This window comes from Manis pentadactyla, chromosome 3, assembly GCF_030020395.1.
Source record: "Manis pentadactyla isolate mManPen7 chromosome 3, mManPen7.hap1, whole genome shotgun sequence".
NCBI classification, from domain to species: Eukaryota; Metazoa; Chordata; class Mammalia; order Pholidota; family Manidae; genus Manis; species Manis pentadactyla.
The window spans coordinates 17,151,364-17,170,672 of record NC_080021.1 but is presented as its reverse complement, the minus strand read 5'-3'; the positions used below and the strand labels follow the sequence as shown (position 1 = coordinate 17,170,672).

Here is a 19,309-nt window from a genome sequence, read left to right as displayed (position 1 = left end):
TTATACCTCAAATTGAACATTACACCTTACAACAGCACAAAACACAAAACTGCTAAGTCAGTGATTTTAATATTTGGTATCTGCAAATTGAGAATTAACACAATAAAACTGTCCAACCTCTTCAAGTCACCACGAGGAAGAATGAAACAAGAGCACTAGTGACCTTCCAAGTGCGTTTACCTGAGGGGTACAGCTGCTGACAGGCCGAATCTCATTGGTGAGAGGCGCCATGGAAACAAGCAGCATGTAATTTTTGTTTAGAACTCTGCTGCAAGTTGCAGGATCCAAACCGAGCAGGCTTTCACAGCGCAAGAGATCCAGAGGAAAACCTGAATTAGGATCAAGCACACACATAGAATGAAAGACTGACCATGTGAAACAAAAATGTCTAAGACAAAATTATGATAACTGCCTTGAGATTCAAGAAAAAATTTTAAAGATAGAATCTCAACTAAAAGTGTCAACTTTCCTAAGAGACCACAAACACACTTTAAGGTGCAAAGCTAGGAGTTTTTGTTCCCTGGTCCAGAAAGATGACTCTCTACTGGTGTTTTCTTCAGCTACTTTTTACTTAAAAGAATGTGCTTGTTTACCTTACTTCCTCCTCTCCATCCCCAGCCACTCTTGGCAGTGGCATATTATGAAAGCCTAAGTGCCAAGGGAAAGCTGTGTCCTTCCATCTCCAATTTACAATATCTACAAAGAGCATCATAGCTAAATTCTGGCTTTAGCATAGGCATAAGAGTTCCTTGTTTAGAAACATGTGCCCGAGACTTCTGGGTCATCAAACATGCACTCACTCGGCATGCAAAATATTTTCAATGTTCCCATTCTTAATCTTTGGAAAATACCAATCCTATTTGCTTCATAAAAAGATATTTAAGGTTGAAAGAAACTTCAGAAGAACAAGTTAGCCCACCTCTCCCTTCAACTGAGAATGAATCTAAAAAATATATGGCCCAATGGATGAGCCCAGAAGCACTGAGCACAACTAGAGACTGGCTTCTCACCTGTAATGCCACACTCCAGTAAAAGAAACCAGGCTCCTAGGAGAAAAGGCTGATTCCTTAAAAGATAAGACTGTTTTGCAAGAAAGTAAAGAATTGTTCCAAAAAAAATTTTTTTTTTAAAGATGCAGGTATGGCTCAAGGAGACAGGAGCCAGCTTGAAAGGGAATCCCATTGGCAAAATCTGAGACAACTGTAGCACAGAAATAATTAAGAGACAGTAATGACTAATTATAAGGCACTGGAAAAATAGGAATTCATAAATCCATACTGAGAATATAAAAGAATGTCTAATCTCAACTGCTAAATAGGGAAGAAGTGCTGGAGTTGGACCCATCACAGTAAGGAGTGGTTCAGGAAGGAATCATCATGGACACTAAATCTAGAAACACTGATGAGGAGTAGGGGATATTTGCATGGTTTTAAAGTATATGCCCACAGATTGTTTATTAGTTGGGGAGTCAGGGGTAACAGTTAACTATACAGTGGAGAAATCAGCAAACACATTAATTGGGTGATAAAAATTAACATCACTAATGAGGGGCAGATGGAAATCAAGTGCCTCCAAAAGTCATACCCTTAGAAGGACACATTACTTATGCAGTATTCTAGACATGAATGCATAACCTGAATCTATCCGTGGGGAAACATCACGTACTTTCAAGGTGAGTAGCTTTCTAGTGAAACAACAAAAAAGGACTATATTTTTAAAAAACAGGAATGTCATGAAAGACCAAAAACAGGGTTACAGATTTGTTCTAGAATAAAGGAGATAAAGGAGACACGACAATTAAATGCAGTACCTGAATTAAACTAGATCCTGTACTTCAGGGGGGAAAATGCTATTAAGGACATTATTGGGTGAACTGATAAACTAGAATACAAATGATATGTTATTAAATTAAATCTTCTGAAGTTGATGTAAAGGAATGGTCCCACCCACAGACCCTGAATAATTTAGGGAATGATATGCAATTTACTCCCAGACTCTGAGTAAAAAAGTAATTATAACTATTCTTATTCCTACATATTTTCTGCAAGTTCAAAATATTTCCAAATAGAGTGTTTTTAAAAAATTCCAGAGTCTATATGATTTAACAGAAGAAAGAGAGCCGCACGAGACACCAGGAAGAGCACCTGGTCCACACCTAGAAAACAAGGTGGAGGCAGAAGAGTAAGCGGCGGCGGTAACCCAAGTGGCTGGCGCAGAGGGTGTAGTCTGAAGTCAAATGAGAGAGGTCACAGTGGCTCGGGGGAAGGAGACAAGGGAAAAAATTCTACAAAGAGAAATTTGTCTGATTAAATACAAATTTACTTTAAGAATGAAACCAAAATTATAAAACAGTCATGAGTGGAAAAATATTGTCAGATAAAAATATCTTAGTAAGGAGAAACTTCATTATCAAGGGGAAGAAGGGACCATTGCAACAGGGAGAACACCGTGCGTACAAGGTCCTCAGGAAGTAGACAAAGAGTTCCTTGTACAGAAAGAAGCAAACAAAACTAGAAAGAATCAGGTGTAGGTAAGTGGGATGAAAGAACTGGGTACAGGATGATAGGTAAGATAAAGCTGTATCCTCAAGTCAGCTTATTTTTCAAGAAGGACCCTTAAGGAAGGGCTATATGCTGGCTCAGGCTGAGTGAGGGTGGGTCAAAGTACAGGGGCCTGAAACAAGGAAATAAGCACAGACTAAATTTGGTTAACAGGCATTCTGTTCTGCTTTATCAGTGGGGACAGGCAGTTTGGTGAACTGCTTATGAGGCAAAGGGAATTTGGAGGATCTGTGTCTGGCCTTGATAATAAGGAAACAAGGGAAACACTTATCTAAGTTACAAGGGGAGTATATATATAAAGTGGGTCTTGTAGTGAGCCATTTCCAAAACACAAAAGGGTGAGGGGATTTCTTAATCTTCAGGTAAACTTCAACACTGTTAATGGCAAGTACAGAAAATATTTAATGAATAGTAGAACAAGTTAGGTATGAAATCTAAAGATTGATGGTGATTAGAAAAAATTTTTACAACTGTGATTGCTTTTTTACAAATGTGGTTTCATTTCTAAACATTTCCACAGTACCAGACTTTGGCAGTACCAGTACAGACCACTACAAACAGCAGCTGTTACATCTGACTTGTAGTGATCCTAACAGAAAGATGTATTTTAAAGGAAAAAAGATATCTGGAAAAAAAATCATGCTTATGAAATGAAAATAAATTAGACCATACAATGCTTTTATTTTTTAAGCAGTACCTCATGCTATCTAAAACCAAGAAATTACTAAGAAACTAGTCTATTTCACACATATGAGAGGTCTGCTTCTATGACAGTATCACAAGGCTTTTTTCACTTTATAGTGAATACCAAGGACTGTATGATACACTGAAACTACAAATTATTAGTGCCCTAAAAATTCTTTTTACTCAAAAAAGATGCTTAAAACACCACTACAGAATTTTTTTTTTTTAAAGAGTAAGTTTTTATGTAGAGGACCTACAGCAGCTTTTTGCAACATGGAGAATTATCCTTTGTATAGAATGAAGGACCTTTTTCATGCATCTAGAATGGTACTAGTTATGTACTATCATTAGAAAAACTGGGAATTAGTCAAATCATTTTATATGTTCTGTGGTTCCAATGAGGCGCCCCAGTTAAGAAAGCTGGTTAAAAGGATGACACCTCAGACTGCAGATTTGGTCTTATTGGCAAGAGTTAATTACAGCTTAACTCTGGAGCTCCACCAATTATTCTAAGCAATGAAACCTCCAACTGGTACTTCAAACAGTAAACTATTAAATCTACCTCAACTACCTTCGAATTATACTTAACTACATTCATACAAAATAGGTTTAGGTTTTCCACTTAACTTACTTGATGGTACACAGACTATTCATGCTGAAAAAGAAAGTTTAGTCCAGACTACTACAACAAGCTGTTTATGAATAAATCAATAAAAAGCCTAGTGCTCAAGATAATGTAAGTGACATTACAGAAGAAAAGAAAAAATTCAAGAGATATGGATTCAAGTCCCAGCTCTTCCATTTACTAATCATATTAGCTCTAATGACTAAATAGGCAGGATATTTAACCAAGACAACCTTCAATATCTTTACCTGTAAAATGGATTACACTTGGCTGGTCACTAGAACTCTTTAACATTCTCAGATTTTATGATGGGCAGGAAAGGATGATATATTTCAAGTTAGCTATTTCAAATATTCTAACCCATGATCTCTGTAAATCACCAAAAACTCCCAGAAATCGTAAGATTTTTATATCCAAAACATTTTCAAGATTGAGCCACTATTGTTAGATCATATGATCTAAAAACAGTTACTGTTAACAAATGCTTTTCAATAAATGCTTTAGATCTTGGCAGTTCTATTTTAAATAATCTCAAGAAGAGCCCCAGCATGGAATCATTTATAATCCTGCTAAAGAACAGCTCTGAACCAAACATGCTAAGGCTGCAGAAGTGAGCCACTAGTTAGAGTATGTCTAGTCTCACTCAGCTAAACTACCAGAATCTTTGTTTTCATCCATGCAGCAACTCTTGTGAAGTGACAATTGATCCATCCTTGATTTTTTAAATTGAGCTGAAAAGAAAGCCAGATGCCGGTGAAAGTAGAATGAAAATGGAAATGACTAAGAAACTGATGGTCCTTGGCCAGAAAACATAACTTTTTGGTAAATGAAAGAATGAGTGAAATTAAATGTTTTAGTGGTGCTAAGAATTCACAACATCCCACAATACAACTCTTGTGAATGTCCAAGTATTCCAGCCAAATGCTCACCTATCAGTGCCCAAGCCACTGCGTCATTCTAAAGACACATTACTGGTTACCATTCCACAACCTACTGAATCACAATCTCTGGGGAGACATCTCATACCATCAATTCAACTGAAGTTTGGCCTACCTACCTACCTATCACAAAATGGAGTGTGCACACCAGGTAAAGCTGCATTAGAGCTATTAGTAAATTAAAATTGCTACTAGTACTTTTGCTTACTCTTTAAAAAGAGGTTATCTGTTCTTTTTTATTTTTCAAAGTAAAATACTTTAGTAACTATTACAGCAGCATCTGAATAGGAAGCTCCTGTTTATTAGTTTTATACACAATGGAATCTTTCATTCTTGAAATTTAATGCTTTCTAAATTAACTAAATTTTGGCATTTGTTCACCCCTCAGACTGATGCCTGTTCTAAATTTCATCCAGCTCCTAAAACAAATGAATGTTCCAACCCTTTTTTATACATATCAAGATTTAATAAATACAATGTTAGTGGCACATAAGACAGTAGGAAAAAGTAAACTAAGAAATAGTTAATGAGCAAAGAAATTCACAAAACAAGCCTCTAGTTATAAATTCAGTGTGCTGTCTACACAAATTGTATTAAATAAGTGGTGATTAAATAAGTGAGCATGACCTGTTTAATTTCTCAGAAAGAAGTTCCATAGGATCATGTCTTCAAAATCAAGTATATTTATCATACCATAATGGGGTTGGTCTGGCTGTGCTGTTTGCGCAACTAGATCTTTATTATGACGCAGAAACAGTATTGTGTTTCTCAGAGTGAGTGCATGATCAAAATATCTCTGTGCTTCTCCTTCACCAGTGCTCTGAACCTAAACCAAGAGAAAATAAATTTTGCAACAAATACCACTCTCATGCCATTCATTATAACATACAACCATATAGTAGAAATAATAGGACATTATGAAAAATCAGCAAATTAAAACTTTGCCCAGGAAATACTGAAATAAATATTAATCTCAATCTCAGTTCAGTTTCCACTGGATTGCATCTTTGACGATGACAGAAATTATCCTAACAAGTAAAACCGATAATTTTAGCAACTAAATAATGGTAAATTATACCATTATATAAGTTAGATGTCCCACATATGATTCAAATAGGGCGCTTTAAAAACTCTAAGATCTACATACTGTTTCACACAGAAAAGTAGTGCAATCCATAGTCACCAATTATGCCTCTAATTCTCATCACCTTGTCCACAATTCTGTACCACTGGTTGCAAAAGACAAAGGAGTATGTGATTTAAGACAGCTATTCAACATTGCTGAGCATACAGCTTAAATTCATTCAACAAGGATTCACTGAGTCCCTGCTTTGTGTTATGACATGTCTAAGATTTAAGGATAGAGCAAGTAGACAAGCCCCCTCCATGCCTTCTCTGGGTTTACACTTTAATGTATGCTCTTCTGACACTGAGTTTAAGCCATCTGTTTAATATGTAAAAACACATACATCCCAGAAATACCACAGAAAATGGAAGGACAGGCCCACAAGGGGAAATAACTAAATTAGACTTGCATTAAATTAACAAATGAGGCTTCTGAAATAATAGCTAAGAAGTTATTTTTAAAAATGAAACTTTAAACTAAAAGGCTTTCCCAAGAATGTGGTAACAAAGAATACAGAAATATAAAGAGTAAGAGTGATATTCCAATCTGCTACACTTGATAAAAAACTAGTTGAGGTAAGAAAATAAAAATCAGGAAAACAGAACTTAAAATGTGCTACAACATAATAAAAAACTTACTGGCAAAAGATGATATGCAGTAAGAAATGGGTTAACAAGATATTAAAAGTCTTGAAGGAATAATGGAATAAAGAAAGGAATAATTTAATATACAGAGTTCACCACTAAAGCACAAAATGCACCAAAATTATTAGTCAAGGAACAGATTAGGCACACAAACTCTTTGCATAAAGAAGAGCAGAGGACAGAATAAAATATCCAGGGAATGAAAAACAAAAGGGCAGTCAAGATTTATACCTAAGGAACACTAGGGCTGTACTCACAGGGAAAAGGTGGTTAAGAGCAAATATAGCTGAAGTCTTCAAGACACTACAAGGGATAGTGAGAGAGGACATAAATATGATACCCAGAGACCTTGTTCCAGATTAAGATAAGTGGAACAAAAATTTCAAGTAAGACTGCTTAAGAAGAGATGTTAGAAAGGCTATTTTAGAAAAATGTACTTTCAAATATTACACATGGACAAAGATTTCTATATCCCATTTCTTCATTATATCAAATTATGCTAAGAGTTAGATGAGGTAGACAAATCACTTAAAAATCACAAACTTCATTCAACCACTCAATATGTTTAAATCTAAATGATTGCCAAGAATTAAGGTGGGAAATGAGGTAAAAATAAGCAAGAATATACCAAAAACCTACATAATCAAAAACTGGAATTTTATCAAGAAAAGGTTCCAAATGCCCTGACATCCCATAATAAGCAATATAGATTTACCTTTTCTAGTTCTATAAGAAAGCTATCCAGAGACTCATCAGAGAGCTTGCCAACTTCAAACATTGTGACTGCATGACTTTTCAAGTTCTGCAATAAAGAAACAAAAACTAAAAAATGAAAACGTAGCTTAGCACCTTATACAGTCTGTTATTTACAAGTTCTAGTTTCTCTTTTTATGCTAAGCATCCAATCTTATATTTATATAATGTTTTCCAATACACTTAATAAGGGTGAGTGAGGTAAGGGGCTGATTCTTCTAATTATGCAAATACCCTTCACTAAAAAGTTACTATAATCCTCTAAGGAAAACAAACTCAGTTGCACTTGGCATTTTCAGGAATAAATCTAGTACTTAAAAAAGCTGTAACAGCATTGAACTCCTTTATATCTAATCTTTAAACATTTTTCACACTTAAACAAGAATTTTACTTACTGGTGAAAGATTTCCCATCATTAAAAAGGCAGTAAGAGTTGAGTCAAACAGGAACGCAATGCGCTTTGTATACCCCGCAGACAAACTCAAACTGCTTACACTGGCTGTGTCAGCTGAAAAAAAATCATAAATTAGAATCAAGTAAATGAAAATAATTCTTTGCTTATCATTTGGAATGAGAAACTATTTCATTTCAGATTTATCTAATAACTGGGAAGTACATAATTAAATGTAAGCAGTATTATAGTTGTAACAGGCCTCAGCCCTGCCTATCTCCAACACAGAGGAAGTTAGAAAAAAAATTTCCAAAAGCACTCAATTTGAGGTGAAACGTCACCTCATTTCCCACTGTGAAATAGGTGACAGGAGAAAATTGATAGCTTGACCTGAGTGACAGTTACCTAAATGCATACACATGTCAAAATTGATCAAGCTGTACACTAAGATTTGTAAAAAAAATCTAAAAACATTTTAAAAGTAAAGGCACTCAGTTGTGTAGTAAATTTTGTGAAAACCAATAATAAACCAAGACTTGAGAACTGTCAGATCAATACGACTAATTAGCCTAACCTCTTCAGACAACTCACCTGGCTCAGGTAACACAGGTACCTGAGGTATGAAAGGCAGGCTATGCTATATTCCTCTCTCCACTCAAGATAAAACCATCTGCGGCTCTCTCGTCCACTGTGCTTTACTTCCCTTTGTGCTTATTATTAGCACATGCTATGGCCTTCCCTCACTCACAAGCCTATAAGCTCCAATTCATTCTTCGCCCAAATATCATCTCTATAAAGGATTCCCAAAGCTCTCTAAGCGGTAAAGGGGTTCTTCCTCTTTGCGGCCCATAAGCACCAAAATGCTCTCACATTGTTGTGGTTTTTGTAGTTCCAGTGCCTTCTCCCTCCCTAAACTTAATTCTTAAAAGGAAGGTACTACATTCTTGTCGATTTTATACCCCTAAGACCTAGCAGAGTGCCCAGCATATGGGAAAATACTCAAAGACTGCATATTGAATGAATAACATTTAAACTGTAACATAGCTAAGTCTGGAGACTTAACTCCACACGTGTATGTGTAAATACATGGCATATCTATAGACAGACTCTAAATTAAACTGAGTAACTGCTAACCTGGATCTTCTTGACTATTTGTATCAGTGTCAGTAGCCGATGAAGCTTCTTGTACAGGACTCCTACTTTCCCCGCCATCCCATGATAGCAGCATCTTTTGTGGATCTAAAGTACTCCTATTAACAAAGAAGACATTCATTTTTTTAAAAAATCATATAAATGATCTTATGAGCAACCATCAACTTAATATAGACTGTTAAATAGTTAACCACAAACATAAAGCCTATGATAGGTACACAAAAAATTTAAAAAGAGAAATCTAATCACAACACTAAAGAAAACAAGTAACAAGAGTATAAGAGAGGAAGAAAGGAACCAGAGGAGCTACAAAAACAACCAGAAAACAATTAATAAAATGGCAACTAGAATGTACCTTGTAATAATTTCCTTAGTAAATGGACTGAATGCACCAATCAAAGGACATAGAGTGGCAGAATGGATAAAGAAATAAGACCCATCTATATAGTGCCTGTAAGAGACTCATTTCAGACCCAAGACATACACAGACTGAAAGTTAGGGGACAGAAAAAGATATTTCATGAAAGTAATAGGGAGAAAAAAACAGGAGTAGAAGTACTTCTATCAGACAAAATAGACTTTAAAACAAAGAAAGTAACAAGAGACAAAGGACATTACATAATAATTAAGGAATCAGTACAACAAGAGGATATAACTATTATAAGTATCTATGCACACCTAAGTAGAGCACCTAAATATGTAAAACAAATACTAACAGAATTAAAGGGGAACTAGGCTGCAACGCATTCATGTTAGGAAACACAAAACACACATCAACATACTGATCAACCAGACAGAAAATAAAGAAACAAACAGAGGCACTGAACAATACATTAGATCAGATGGACTTAACAGATATCTACAGAACATTCCGCCTAAAAGCAGCAGGATACACCTTTTTTCTCAAGTGTACATGGAACGTTCTCCAGGATAGATCACATACTAGGCCACAAAAAGAGCCTCAAAAATTCAAAAAGACTGAAATTGTATCAAGCAGCTTCTCAAGACCACAATGGATAAAACTAGAAATAAATTACACAAGGAAAACAAAAAAGCCCACAAACATGTGAAGGCTAAACAACATGCTTCTAAATAATCAATGGATCAATTAACAAATTAAAACAGAAACCAAGCAGTACATGGAGACAAATGAAAATAAAAATTCAACAGCCCAATGACTGTGGGATACAGCAAAAGCAGCTCAAAAAGGGAAGTATGTAGCTATTCAGGCCTACCTCAAGAAATAAGAACAATCCCAAATAAACAGTCTAAACTCACAATCAAAAAAACTAAAAAAAGAAGAACAAATGAAACCCAAAGTTAGTAGAAGGAGGGACATAATAAATATCGGAGCTGAAATAAATAAAATAGAGAAGAATAAAACAATAGGATAAAAACCAATGTAACCAAGAGCTGGCTCTTTGAGAAAACAAACTAAGTAGATAAACCCCTAGTCAGACTTACCAAGAAAAAAAGAGATGACACAAACAAAATCAGAAATGAAGGAGGAACAGTCACAATGGATACCATAATGCCCAAAAGCAATTCACAGATTCAATGCAATCCCCATCAAAATACCAAAAGCAATTCTCAATGAACTAGAACAAATAGTTCTAACATGCATATGGAACCTCCAAAGACCCGAAATAGCCAAAGCAATTCTGAGAAGGAAGGACAAAGCTGGGGGGATTACACTGCCTGACCTCAAGCTATACTACAAAGCTATAGTAATTAAAATAGTACAGTGCAGGCACTAGACCCACAGATCAATGGAACAGAATAGAGAGCCCAGATATAAACTCCACGCATATATGATCAATTAATATATGATAAAGGAGCCATGAATATACTACAGGGAAAAGACAGCCTCTTCAACAACTGGTGCTGGGAAAGATGGATGGCTACATGTAAGAGAATGAAACTGGATTATTGCCTAACTCCATACACAAAAGTAAACTTGAAATGGATCAAAGACCTGAATGTAGGTTATGAAACCATAAACTCACAAAAGAAAACATAGGCAAAAATCTCTTGAACATAAGCATAAACAATTTTTTCCTGGACATATTTCCTCAGGCAAGTGAAACAAAAAATGAACAAGTGGGACTTACATCAAACTAAAAAGCTTCTCTACAGCAAAGAACACTACCAGCAGAGGAAAAAGGCAGCTTACAGGATGGAATAATATATTTGTAAATGATTTACCTGATAAAGGGTTTACACCCAAAATATATAAATAACTCAATATACCTCAACATCAAAAAAACAAATAACCCAATTAAAAAAATGGGCAGAGGACCTGAACATTTTTCCAGAGAAGAAATACAGATGGCCAAAAGGCAGAGGGGATAAAAAGGCACAAAAACTCTCCATCATAATATAAGATGGTCACGGAGATGGTAGTACAGCTACCACGAGGATTGCCAGTGTTCTGTGACATCTTCCTATGTTGACAGATAGTAACGGCACTAATGGGAGTAAAGATTTAATAATATGAGTAACTGTTGAATCACTGTGTTGTATACTTGAAACCAATATAAGACTATATATCAATGATACTTCAATTTAAAAGAAAATATATCAATTAGCTTCTGAAGTCAAACTTAAATCCAGTCTTAACATTCATGTCCAAAATTGAGATGTAGCCCAAAAATGCTCTGCCCCCACAAAGCAATGGTTCTTAACTAAGACCCATGGATAGGCTTCACGGAACTTGAGAAACCCTCAAAATTATATGTAAAATAATCTATGCACTTTTCTCTGGGGAAAGGGTTCTTAATTTTCATCCTATTCTAAAAGAGATTCATCACACATGAAAGACTAAAAAACACTAATATATAGAGTTCACCTCAACTGACAGGCTGAATAAAATTTTCATATGTAAAAGTGTTTTTTCAAAAGGAAACACTAATATCTTATACTGAAAAATTAGTTACTTTAATCTGTTTACGGATGGAACATTCCTCCAGGATGAATGAAGTTGATCCAAATTTATTACTTGTCCCTTCTTATGGGCAAAGCCCAATCGGCAATACATTGAAACAGCGTTCTAAAAGAATATAAAGGAAATTAGCATTTAAAATAAACTAGATGTCAGAACATATGTAGAGATAAAATACTGTCAGAGACTAATGCTTATTAATGATCCTCAAACATTTTCATCCTGTAAGCACAAAAAAAAATTTCAGCAGGCTTCTTCTTTCCCTAAGGTCCTACCATTTACGTAGGAGAGGGAATGTTTCCAATTCTCCTGGCGCTCCCAAGACCTATTGCTTTAACTGACCCCATTAGGAGGTACTGATCAGGCTGCTTTTTGCTTTTCACAGAAGCTAAGTGCTGGCTTACACTCCACGAGGTGGAATATGGACTCAGGGCCTTTATCTTGCTTTTTTCTATCTTTACAAGTACCCTCTTTCCTCTGCACACTCCGACAGCTAGGAAGAATCTCACTGCTTCTGTTTCTCAGTAGCTTATCAAGACAAAAATCTGTAATAAACTCCATTCAGTATTTACATTATAAGTGAAAAGGGTATAAAAATTACCTACCTTAACCAGGGATAAGTCTATCTCAAGGACATTTGCAAGCTGGAAAAAAAAATTGATTTTATTTTCTTAGAATTATCAACATATTACGCAGCTGTAATAGACAATTTAACCATAAGCAGTAAAATTTTAAATTATGAGTAACTGAAAGATTAATTTTGAAATGTTCTTTCCATATCTCCAAGATGCTTAGAATAGTGTGAATCCAGGTAGTGACTACAATTTAAGATTCCTTACTCTTTAATTTTGTGTCACTAAAAATAAGAAAATTCCTGTTATCAATCAATGGTCTACAACTCTTTTACTATAAAGTCACATAAAATGTTATTTACCAATTTATAAATTAACTAAAAAACATGTAATATACATATGTGAAAAATAACAAGAACAGTGAGTTAAACATATTAATGGTCTTTGATATACCCAAATAGAGATTCTGAAAAATTTTTAAATATCATTAAATAATTTTAACCTTACACAAACTTATAATCTTGAGGTTCTTTCACAAGATGTTGTCACACTTACCTCTGCAACATTAGTATGCTCATCTATTGAAACAAATATCTTATAGAGTAGAGTTTCAAAATAATCACCTTGCACTCGATTCATTACAAATCCTTCAAGAGGAGGAACTAAAACAAAATAGACTTTTCTCAGTGATACTTTACAAAACAAGAAAGTATAATTCAAATACAAATTCAGAAAGAAACCTCTACCTTAGGGACTGAATTCAGTGTTTCCCACTCCACAGCAAGTTTTCTAAAACTCTCAGAGGTTAGACCGTATATAACTCTTGTCTACACAGACAAGACTGATGTTAAAGCACAAATTCTACAAAGAGTAATTTGATCTCCATGGAACTCTCAACATTATGGAGACAAAGGAAATGCTATCATATTCAGACTTGCAGTCTGGACCTTATTTCAGTATTCGATCTGAACTAGGTCCAACTTGATATTCTTCTATTTGAATAACCAATAGCATTCAGAAAAATGCTCACTTTGCCTTTGTGTCCCACTTTGGTAATTCTCAAAATTTTTCTAACTTTGTTATTACTGTTGTATTTGCTCTGGTAATCTGTGATCAGTGATCTTTAATGTTACTGTTATAACTGATATAGTGTGCCACAAAACATGCCCAAATAAAACAGTGAACTTAATGTGTGTTCTGACTGCTCCACCAATTGGCCGTTCACCAACTCCCTTTCTTCAGGCCTCTCTATTCTTAAGAAGACACAGTAATATCAAAATCAGACCAATTAATAACCCTACAAAGGCCTCTAAGTGTTAAAGTGAAAGGAAGAGTCACACATCTCACTTAAATCAAAAGCCAGAAATGATTAAGCTTAGTGAGGAAGGCATGTCAAAAACCAACCGAGGCCAAAAACTAGGGCTCTTGCACCAGTTAGCCAAGTTGTGAATGCAAAGGAAAAGTTCTTAGAAGCAAATTAAAAGTGTTATTCCAGTGTACACACCAATGATGAGAAAGAGAAACAACCTTCTAGCTGGTATGGAGAAAGTTACAGTCTGGACGGAAGATGAAACCAGCACATTCCCTTAGCCAAAGCCTAATCCAGAGCAAGCCCTCTGTTCAATTCTATGAAGGCTGAGAGAGGTGGGAAGGAAAAGTCTGAAGCTCACAGAGATTGGGTCAGGAGGTTTACGGAAAACAGCTGTCTCCATAGCACAAAAGGGCAAGGTAAGCAGCAAGCGCTGATGTAAAAGCTGCAGAAGGACATCGAGATCTAATTAAGGTAATTAACGAAGGTGGCATACACACAGACTTCTATTTAAAGAAGGTGCCATCTATGACTTTCATAGAAGTAAAGAGCTAGAGAGCTCCATGCCTGGGCTTCAAAGTTTCCAAGGACAAGCTGACTCTCTTGTTAGAGGCTAATGTAGCAAGTGACTTTAAGCTGAAGCCAATGCTCATTTACCCCAAATCCTAGGACCCTTAAAACCCAGCTACATCTACTCTGCCTGTGCTCTGCGTGGGACAACAAAGCCCGGACAATAGCATATCTGTTTACAACATGGTTTACTGAATATTTTAAGCCCACTGTTGAGACATTCTGCTTAGAAAAAATGGTAACTTTCAAAATACTACTGCTCATTGGGAAGATAGCTAAAAAAGTAAATAGTAATTCTGGTTTGTATAATTAGTGATACAAGAAATAAAATACTAGCTTGACAGTTTGAAAGGTTTTGATAAGGAAATGATTTCAGAAAGACAGAGGTGGTAATGTTTTCCTATCACCATTGGACAGTATGAAAGCATTACCCTAATCCCCCTCTCAACTGATAAACTGATGTTGACTCACTTGAGAATCCCCTAAAAAGCCTGGGTTTTGATTAGTTCATGTTTGAGCATTGACTCAGATTAGCGCAAGGTTCATTTGAAAGATTTCGTCAGGGAAGGGCCAGATGGATGGCTACTCTACAGCAGTGGTGTGTCCTGTATGCTTCACCTAGTATCTGGGTAATACAAGAGATTTGATGTAGATGTTCACGAAGAGTAATGTGTTTTCAAGCTAACTAGCATTATATCCATTCTGCAGCCCATTAAGTCAAGGAATAATTTTAACTTTCAAGTCTTACTATTTAAGAAATACATTTCATAAGGCCATAGCTGCCATAAACTGACTCCTGATGGATCTGAGCAAAGTAAATTGAAAACATTCTTGAAAGGAATCACTAGATGCCACTGAGAACATATGCATCTCATGGAAAAGACTTCAAAAGGTCAACATTACTAGGACTTTGGAAGAAATTGATTCCAACCCTCAGGGATGACCTAGAGCGGTTCAACACTTCAGTGGAGGAAGTAAACACACAGTTAGTGGATATCAAATTAGAAACGGAGCCTGAAGATGTGACTGAACTTGCTGCAATCTCATGATAAAACTTTAATGGATGAGTTGAGCAAAGAAGTGGTCTTGAGATGGAATCTACCTGTAGTGAAAACATGCTGTGAAGACTGTTGAAATGACAACAAAGGATTTACATTACATAAACTTAGTAGATAATGCAGCAGCAGTGTTTGGGAGGATTGACTCCTATTTTGAAAGAAGTTCTGTGGGTAAAAATGCTACGGAACAGTATGACACACACAGAGAAATCATTCGTGTAAAGAAGAGTCCATCAGTGTGGCAAACGTTATTCTTATTTGAAGAAATTGCTACAACCACCCCCAACCTTCGGCAATCACCAGTCAGCAGCCATCAAGAGGGAGGTAAGACCCTCCACCAGCAAAAAAGATTGTGACCCACTAAAAGCTCAGATGATGGTCAGCTTTGTTTAACAATAAAGTATTTTTAAATTAAGGTGTGACCATTCTTTCCTTAGATATAATGCTACTACACACTTAATAGACTACAGTATAGTATAAATTAATTTTTATATGCACTGAGAAACCAAAAAAGAAAAAATTTGACTCGTTTTATTGCAATATTTATTCACTTTATTATAATGGTCTGGAACCAAACCCACAATCGCTGGTGTATGCCTGTATAAATATATTTTAGTTAACAACAGACCCATTCATTATCTCATTTAAACTACTTCTCTCATCCACTTATTTGTTTAACCACCCACAGTGCTTCTGTTTCGCTGAAACACAATAAATGCTTCCTTTGAAATCACTTCCAGGTGATTGTTTGTGCTGAAATTGATGGCTCCCACGTTGTCAAAGGGCTTTCCTTTCATGGGTTACTCCAATTTAGGGAACACCAGAGGTAATATGGTGATAAGGAGAGTGAAATCACCAGTTGTGATACTGTACGTCTGTCTGTTCCACCCAAAATTTCCAGATACTAGGTGAAGCATACAGGACACACCACTGCTGTAGAGTAGCCATCCATCTGGCCCTTCCCTGACGAAATCTTTCAAATGAACCTTGCGCTAATCTGAGTCAATGCTCAAACATGAACTAATCAAAACCCAGGCTTTTTAGGGGATTCTCAAGTGAGTCAACATCAGTTTATCAGTTGAGAGGGGGATTAGGGTAATGCTTTCATACTGTCTAATGGTGACAGGAAAACATTACTACCTCTGTCTTTCTGAAATCATTTCCTTATCAAAACCTTTCAAACTGTCAAGCTAGTATTTTATTTCTTGTATCACTAATTATACAAACCAGAATTACTATTTACTTTTTTAGCTGTCTTTCCAAGCTTAAAACAGAATACATGTGTGCACATGGTTAAAAATACAATTATTAGGCTGCGGGAGGTGGTGGCTCCGGCAGCCGGAGAGGGGGGTTTTCCTCTGCCGAGATGGCCTCCAAAAGGAGAACTTTGAGCTTCCACGAAAGGCATCAAAAATTAGTAGATGAAAACTACTGCCCAAAATTGCATGTAGACGCACTAAAAGAGGTAGAGCATCACATCAGAGACCGAATGGGGCAAAGTGAAAGTGATGACCGTGTGGAACGCAAGAGGTTCCTCAGATTACTACAGAATGAACAGTTTGAGTTGGATATGGAAGAGGCCATTCAAAAGGCAGAAGAAAACAAAAGATTGAGGAAACTCCAACTTGAACAAGAAGAAAAATTGGCTACAGAATTGGCAAAACTTAAACATGAAAGTCTAAAGGATGAAAAGATGAGGCAACAATATTGAGCTCAGAGAATTGGAGAAGAAATTAAAAGCAGCTTACATGAATAAAGAAAGGGCAGCTCAGATTGCAGAGAAGGATGCCATTAAATATGAGCAAATGAAATGTGATGCTGAAATAGCCAAAACCATGATGGAAGAACATGAGAGAATAGTAAAGGAAGAGAATGCTGCAGAGGACAAACGAAATAAAGTAAAAGCACAGTATTATCTTGACTTAGAGAAACAACTTGAAGAACAAGAAAAAAAAAAAAGCAGGAAACTTATGAACAATTGTTGAAGGAGAAACTCATGATTGATGAAATTGTTAGGAAAATCTATGAAGAAGATCAGTTGGAGCAACAACAAAAATTAGAAAAAATGAATGCAACTCGAAGGTATATTGAAGAGTTCCAGAAAGAGCAGGCTCTTTGGAGAAAAAAGAAACGTGAGGAGATGGAAGAAGAAAACAGAAAAATCATAGCGTTTGCCAGCATGCAGCAACAAAGAGAAGAAGATCGGATGGCAAAAGTTCAAGAAAGTGAAGAAAAAAGGCTACAGCTTCAGAATACACTGACTAAGAAATTGGAGGAAATGCTGCAGCAACGTGAAGATTTGGAACAAATGCGACAAGAATTATACCAGGAAGAACAAGCTGAAATACATAAGACAAAATTAAAAGAGGAAGCAGAAGAGAAATTGAGAAAGCAAAAGGAGTTGAAACAAAATTTTATAGAACAGATGACCTTGAAGGAACTGGTACTACAGGCTGCAAAAGAGGAAGAGGAGATCTTTAGAAAAGCTATGCTAGCTAAACTTGCTGAGGATGATCACATAGAATTAATGAATGCTCAGAAACAACGAATGAAGCAACTAGAACACAGGAGGGCTGTGGAAAAACTTATTGAGCAGCGTCGCAACCAGTTCCTTGCAGACAAACAACATGAACTGGAAGAATGGCAGTTGCAGCAAAGAAGACAAGGATATATTAATACAATTATTGAAGAAGAAAGACTAAAACTTCTCCAAGAACATGCTACAAAATTACTAGGCTATCTTCCTAAAGGAGTATTTAAAAAAGAAGATGATATTGATATGCTTGGTGAAGAGTTTAGAAAAGCATATCAGAAAAGGCATGAAATTTGTGAAGAGAAATAGTATCAAGATTTGGTAAAACCTGGATTTTTTTTTATTACCACTAGATGTCAGTGTAACCTTTGTTTTATAGTTAAGTGATAGCAATCCATTGTCTGGATTTTCTGAAGTACCTCTGTATTTCATCATTTGTAAACAATTATCTATAAGAAAATGTTTTCTGATAAAGCAATTCATTTTGCAGTTAAATATTCAGAATTAAAAAAAATTTTTTTAATAAAAAAAAAAAAAATACAATTATTAAAGAGCCACAAACACATGCTAACACAAATAAAGGTCAGGACACACTAAAGGCCAGATAAATGTTTAAGATTCAACACTGCTATGAGAGAGTATTTCTATAATAAGGCTTATCACAACTCAATTATTAATAGATCATTCCCCAGAAATTTTTGAAACTATACATTTAATTATACAAATATTAAATGGTAAAAGATAAAACAAACAGGAACAATAGCTAAAAGATATGCTAGAAAATATACTTGCAACAGAAAACCTAAATACAGGAAGTACTTCTACAAATTGGTAAGAATCTAACCTATAGTAAAAAATCTCCACTCTGTGTTCAAGGATGTATACCAAATCACTATTTCACTATTGTAGCAAAAACTGTAAATAATCTAAATAACCAGCAATAGGGGGATGTTTTAATAAATTGATACATCAGTAAGGTATAGAAAGACATAAACAAGGGTCTTAATATTGGTTTAACTTAGGGGAGTCAAAGAGAGGAAAGAGGAGTCAAAGAGGAAGGAAGAGAAAAAGACAAGGACAGTCGTGACATGAAAACTTAAGACACAGATATGTTGAGTGAAAATGGAAAACATAATTCTATGATTTTACTGAATATATGTAAAAACATATGCACTGAACAAGGTGACATAAATTTATAAAAATATTACTTTGACTTAGGATTGTCAGAAATTTACTTGGATTTCTGTTATCTTTAATATAGCGCATACAACAAATAACATGAAGATGAAAGTAACAAAGACATCATGTGTTACACTGTAATGAAAAAGAAATGCCTTTCTTTGAAAAATTCTAACTTCAAAGATCCTAGAATGTGTGTCTAACTTATTAGGGTGATATATATAGTGCCCAGCACCTAGTGACTATTCAGAAAACATTGAAAAATATTAGCAC

The 19,309-nt window shown here is 35.6% G+C and overlaps 2 protein-coding genes across 3 annotated transcripts in view; one reads left to right on the top strand and one right to left on the bottom strand.

The window, feature by feature from the left end:
- FAM91A1 (family with sequence similarity 91 member A1) overlaps positions 1-19,309 on the bottom strand; it is a 48,160-nt gene that overhangs the window by 17,781 nt on the left and 11,070 nt on the right. For both annotated transcript variants that reach the window (XM_036882937.2, XM_057497754.1), the window contains 8 exons: positions 12,943-13,049; positions 12,421-12,459; positions 11,811-11,923; positions 8,857-8,972; positions 7,727-7,839; positions 7,294-7,380; positions 5,502-5,634; positions 181-329 (listed from right to left, as the gene is read on the bottom strand). In XM_036882937.2, the coding sequence (XP_036738832.2) occupies positions 181-329; positions 5,502-5,634; positions 7,294-7,380; positions 7,727-7,839; positions 8,857-8,972; positions 11,811-11,923; positions 12,421-12,459; positions 12,943-13,049 (857 nt within the window). The remainder of the gene's footprint in view (positions 1-180; positions 330-5,501; positions 5,635-7,293; positions 7,381-7,726; positions 7,840-8,856; positions 8,973-11,810; positions 11,924-12,420; positions 12,460-12,942; positions 13,050-19,309) is intronic.
- On the top strand, positions 15,376-19,301 carry LOC130682817 (meiosis-specific nuclear structural protein 1-like). Its single transcript, XM_057497755.1, is given in 3 exon segments — positions 15,376-17,028; positions 17,030-17,273; positions 17,276-19,301. Coding segments are annotated over 3 exon segments (1,473 nt in total). The 5' UTR covers positions 15,376-16,690; the 3' UTR covers positions 18,167-19,301.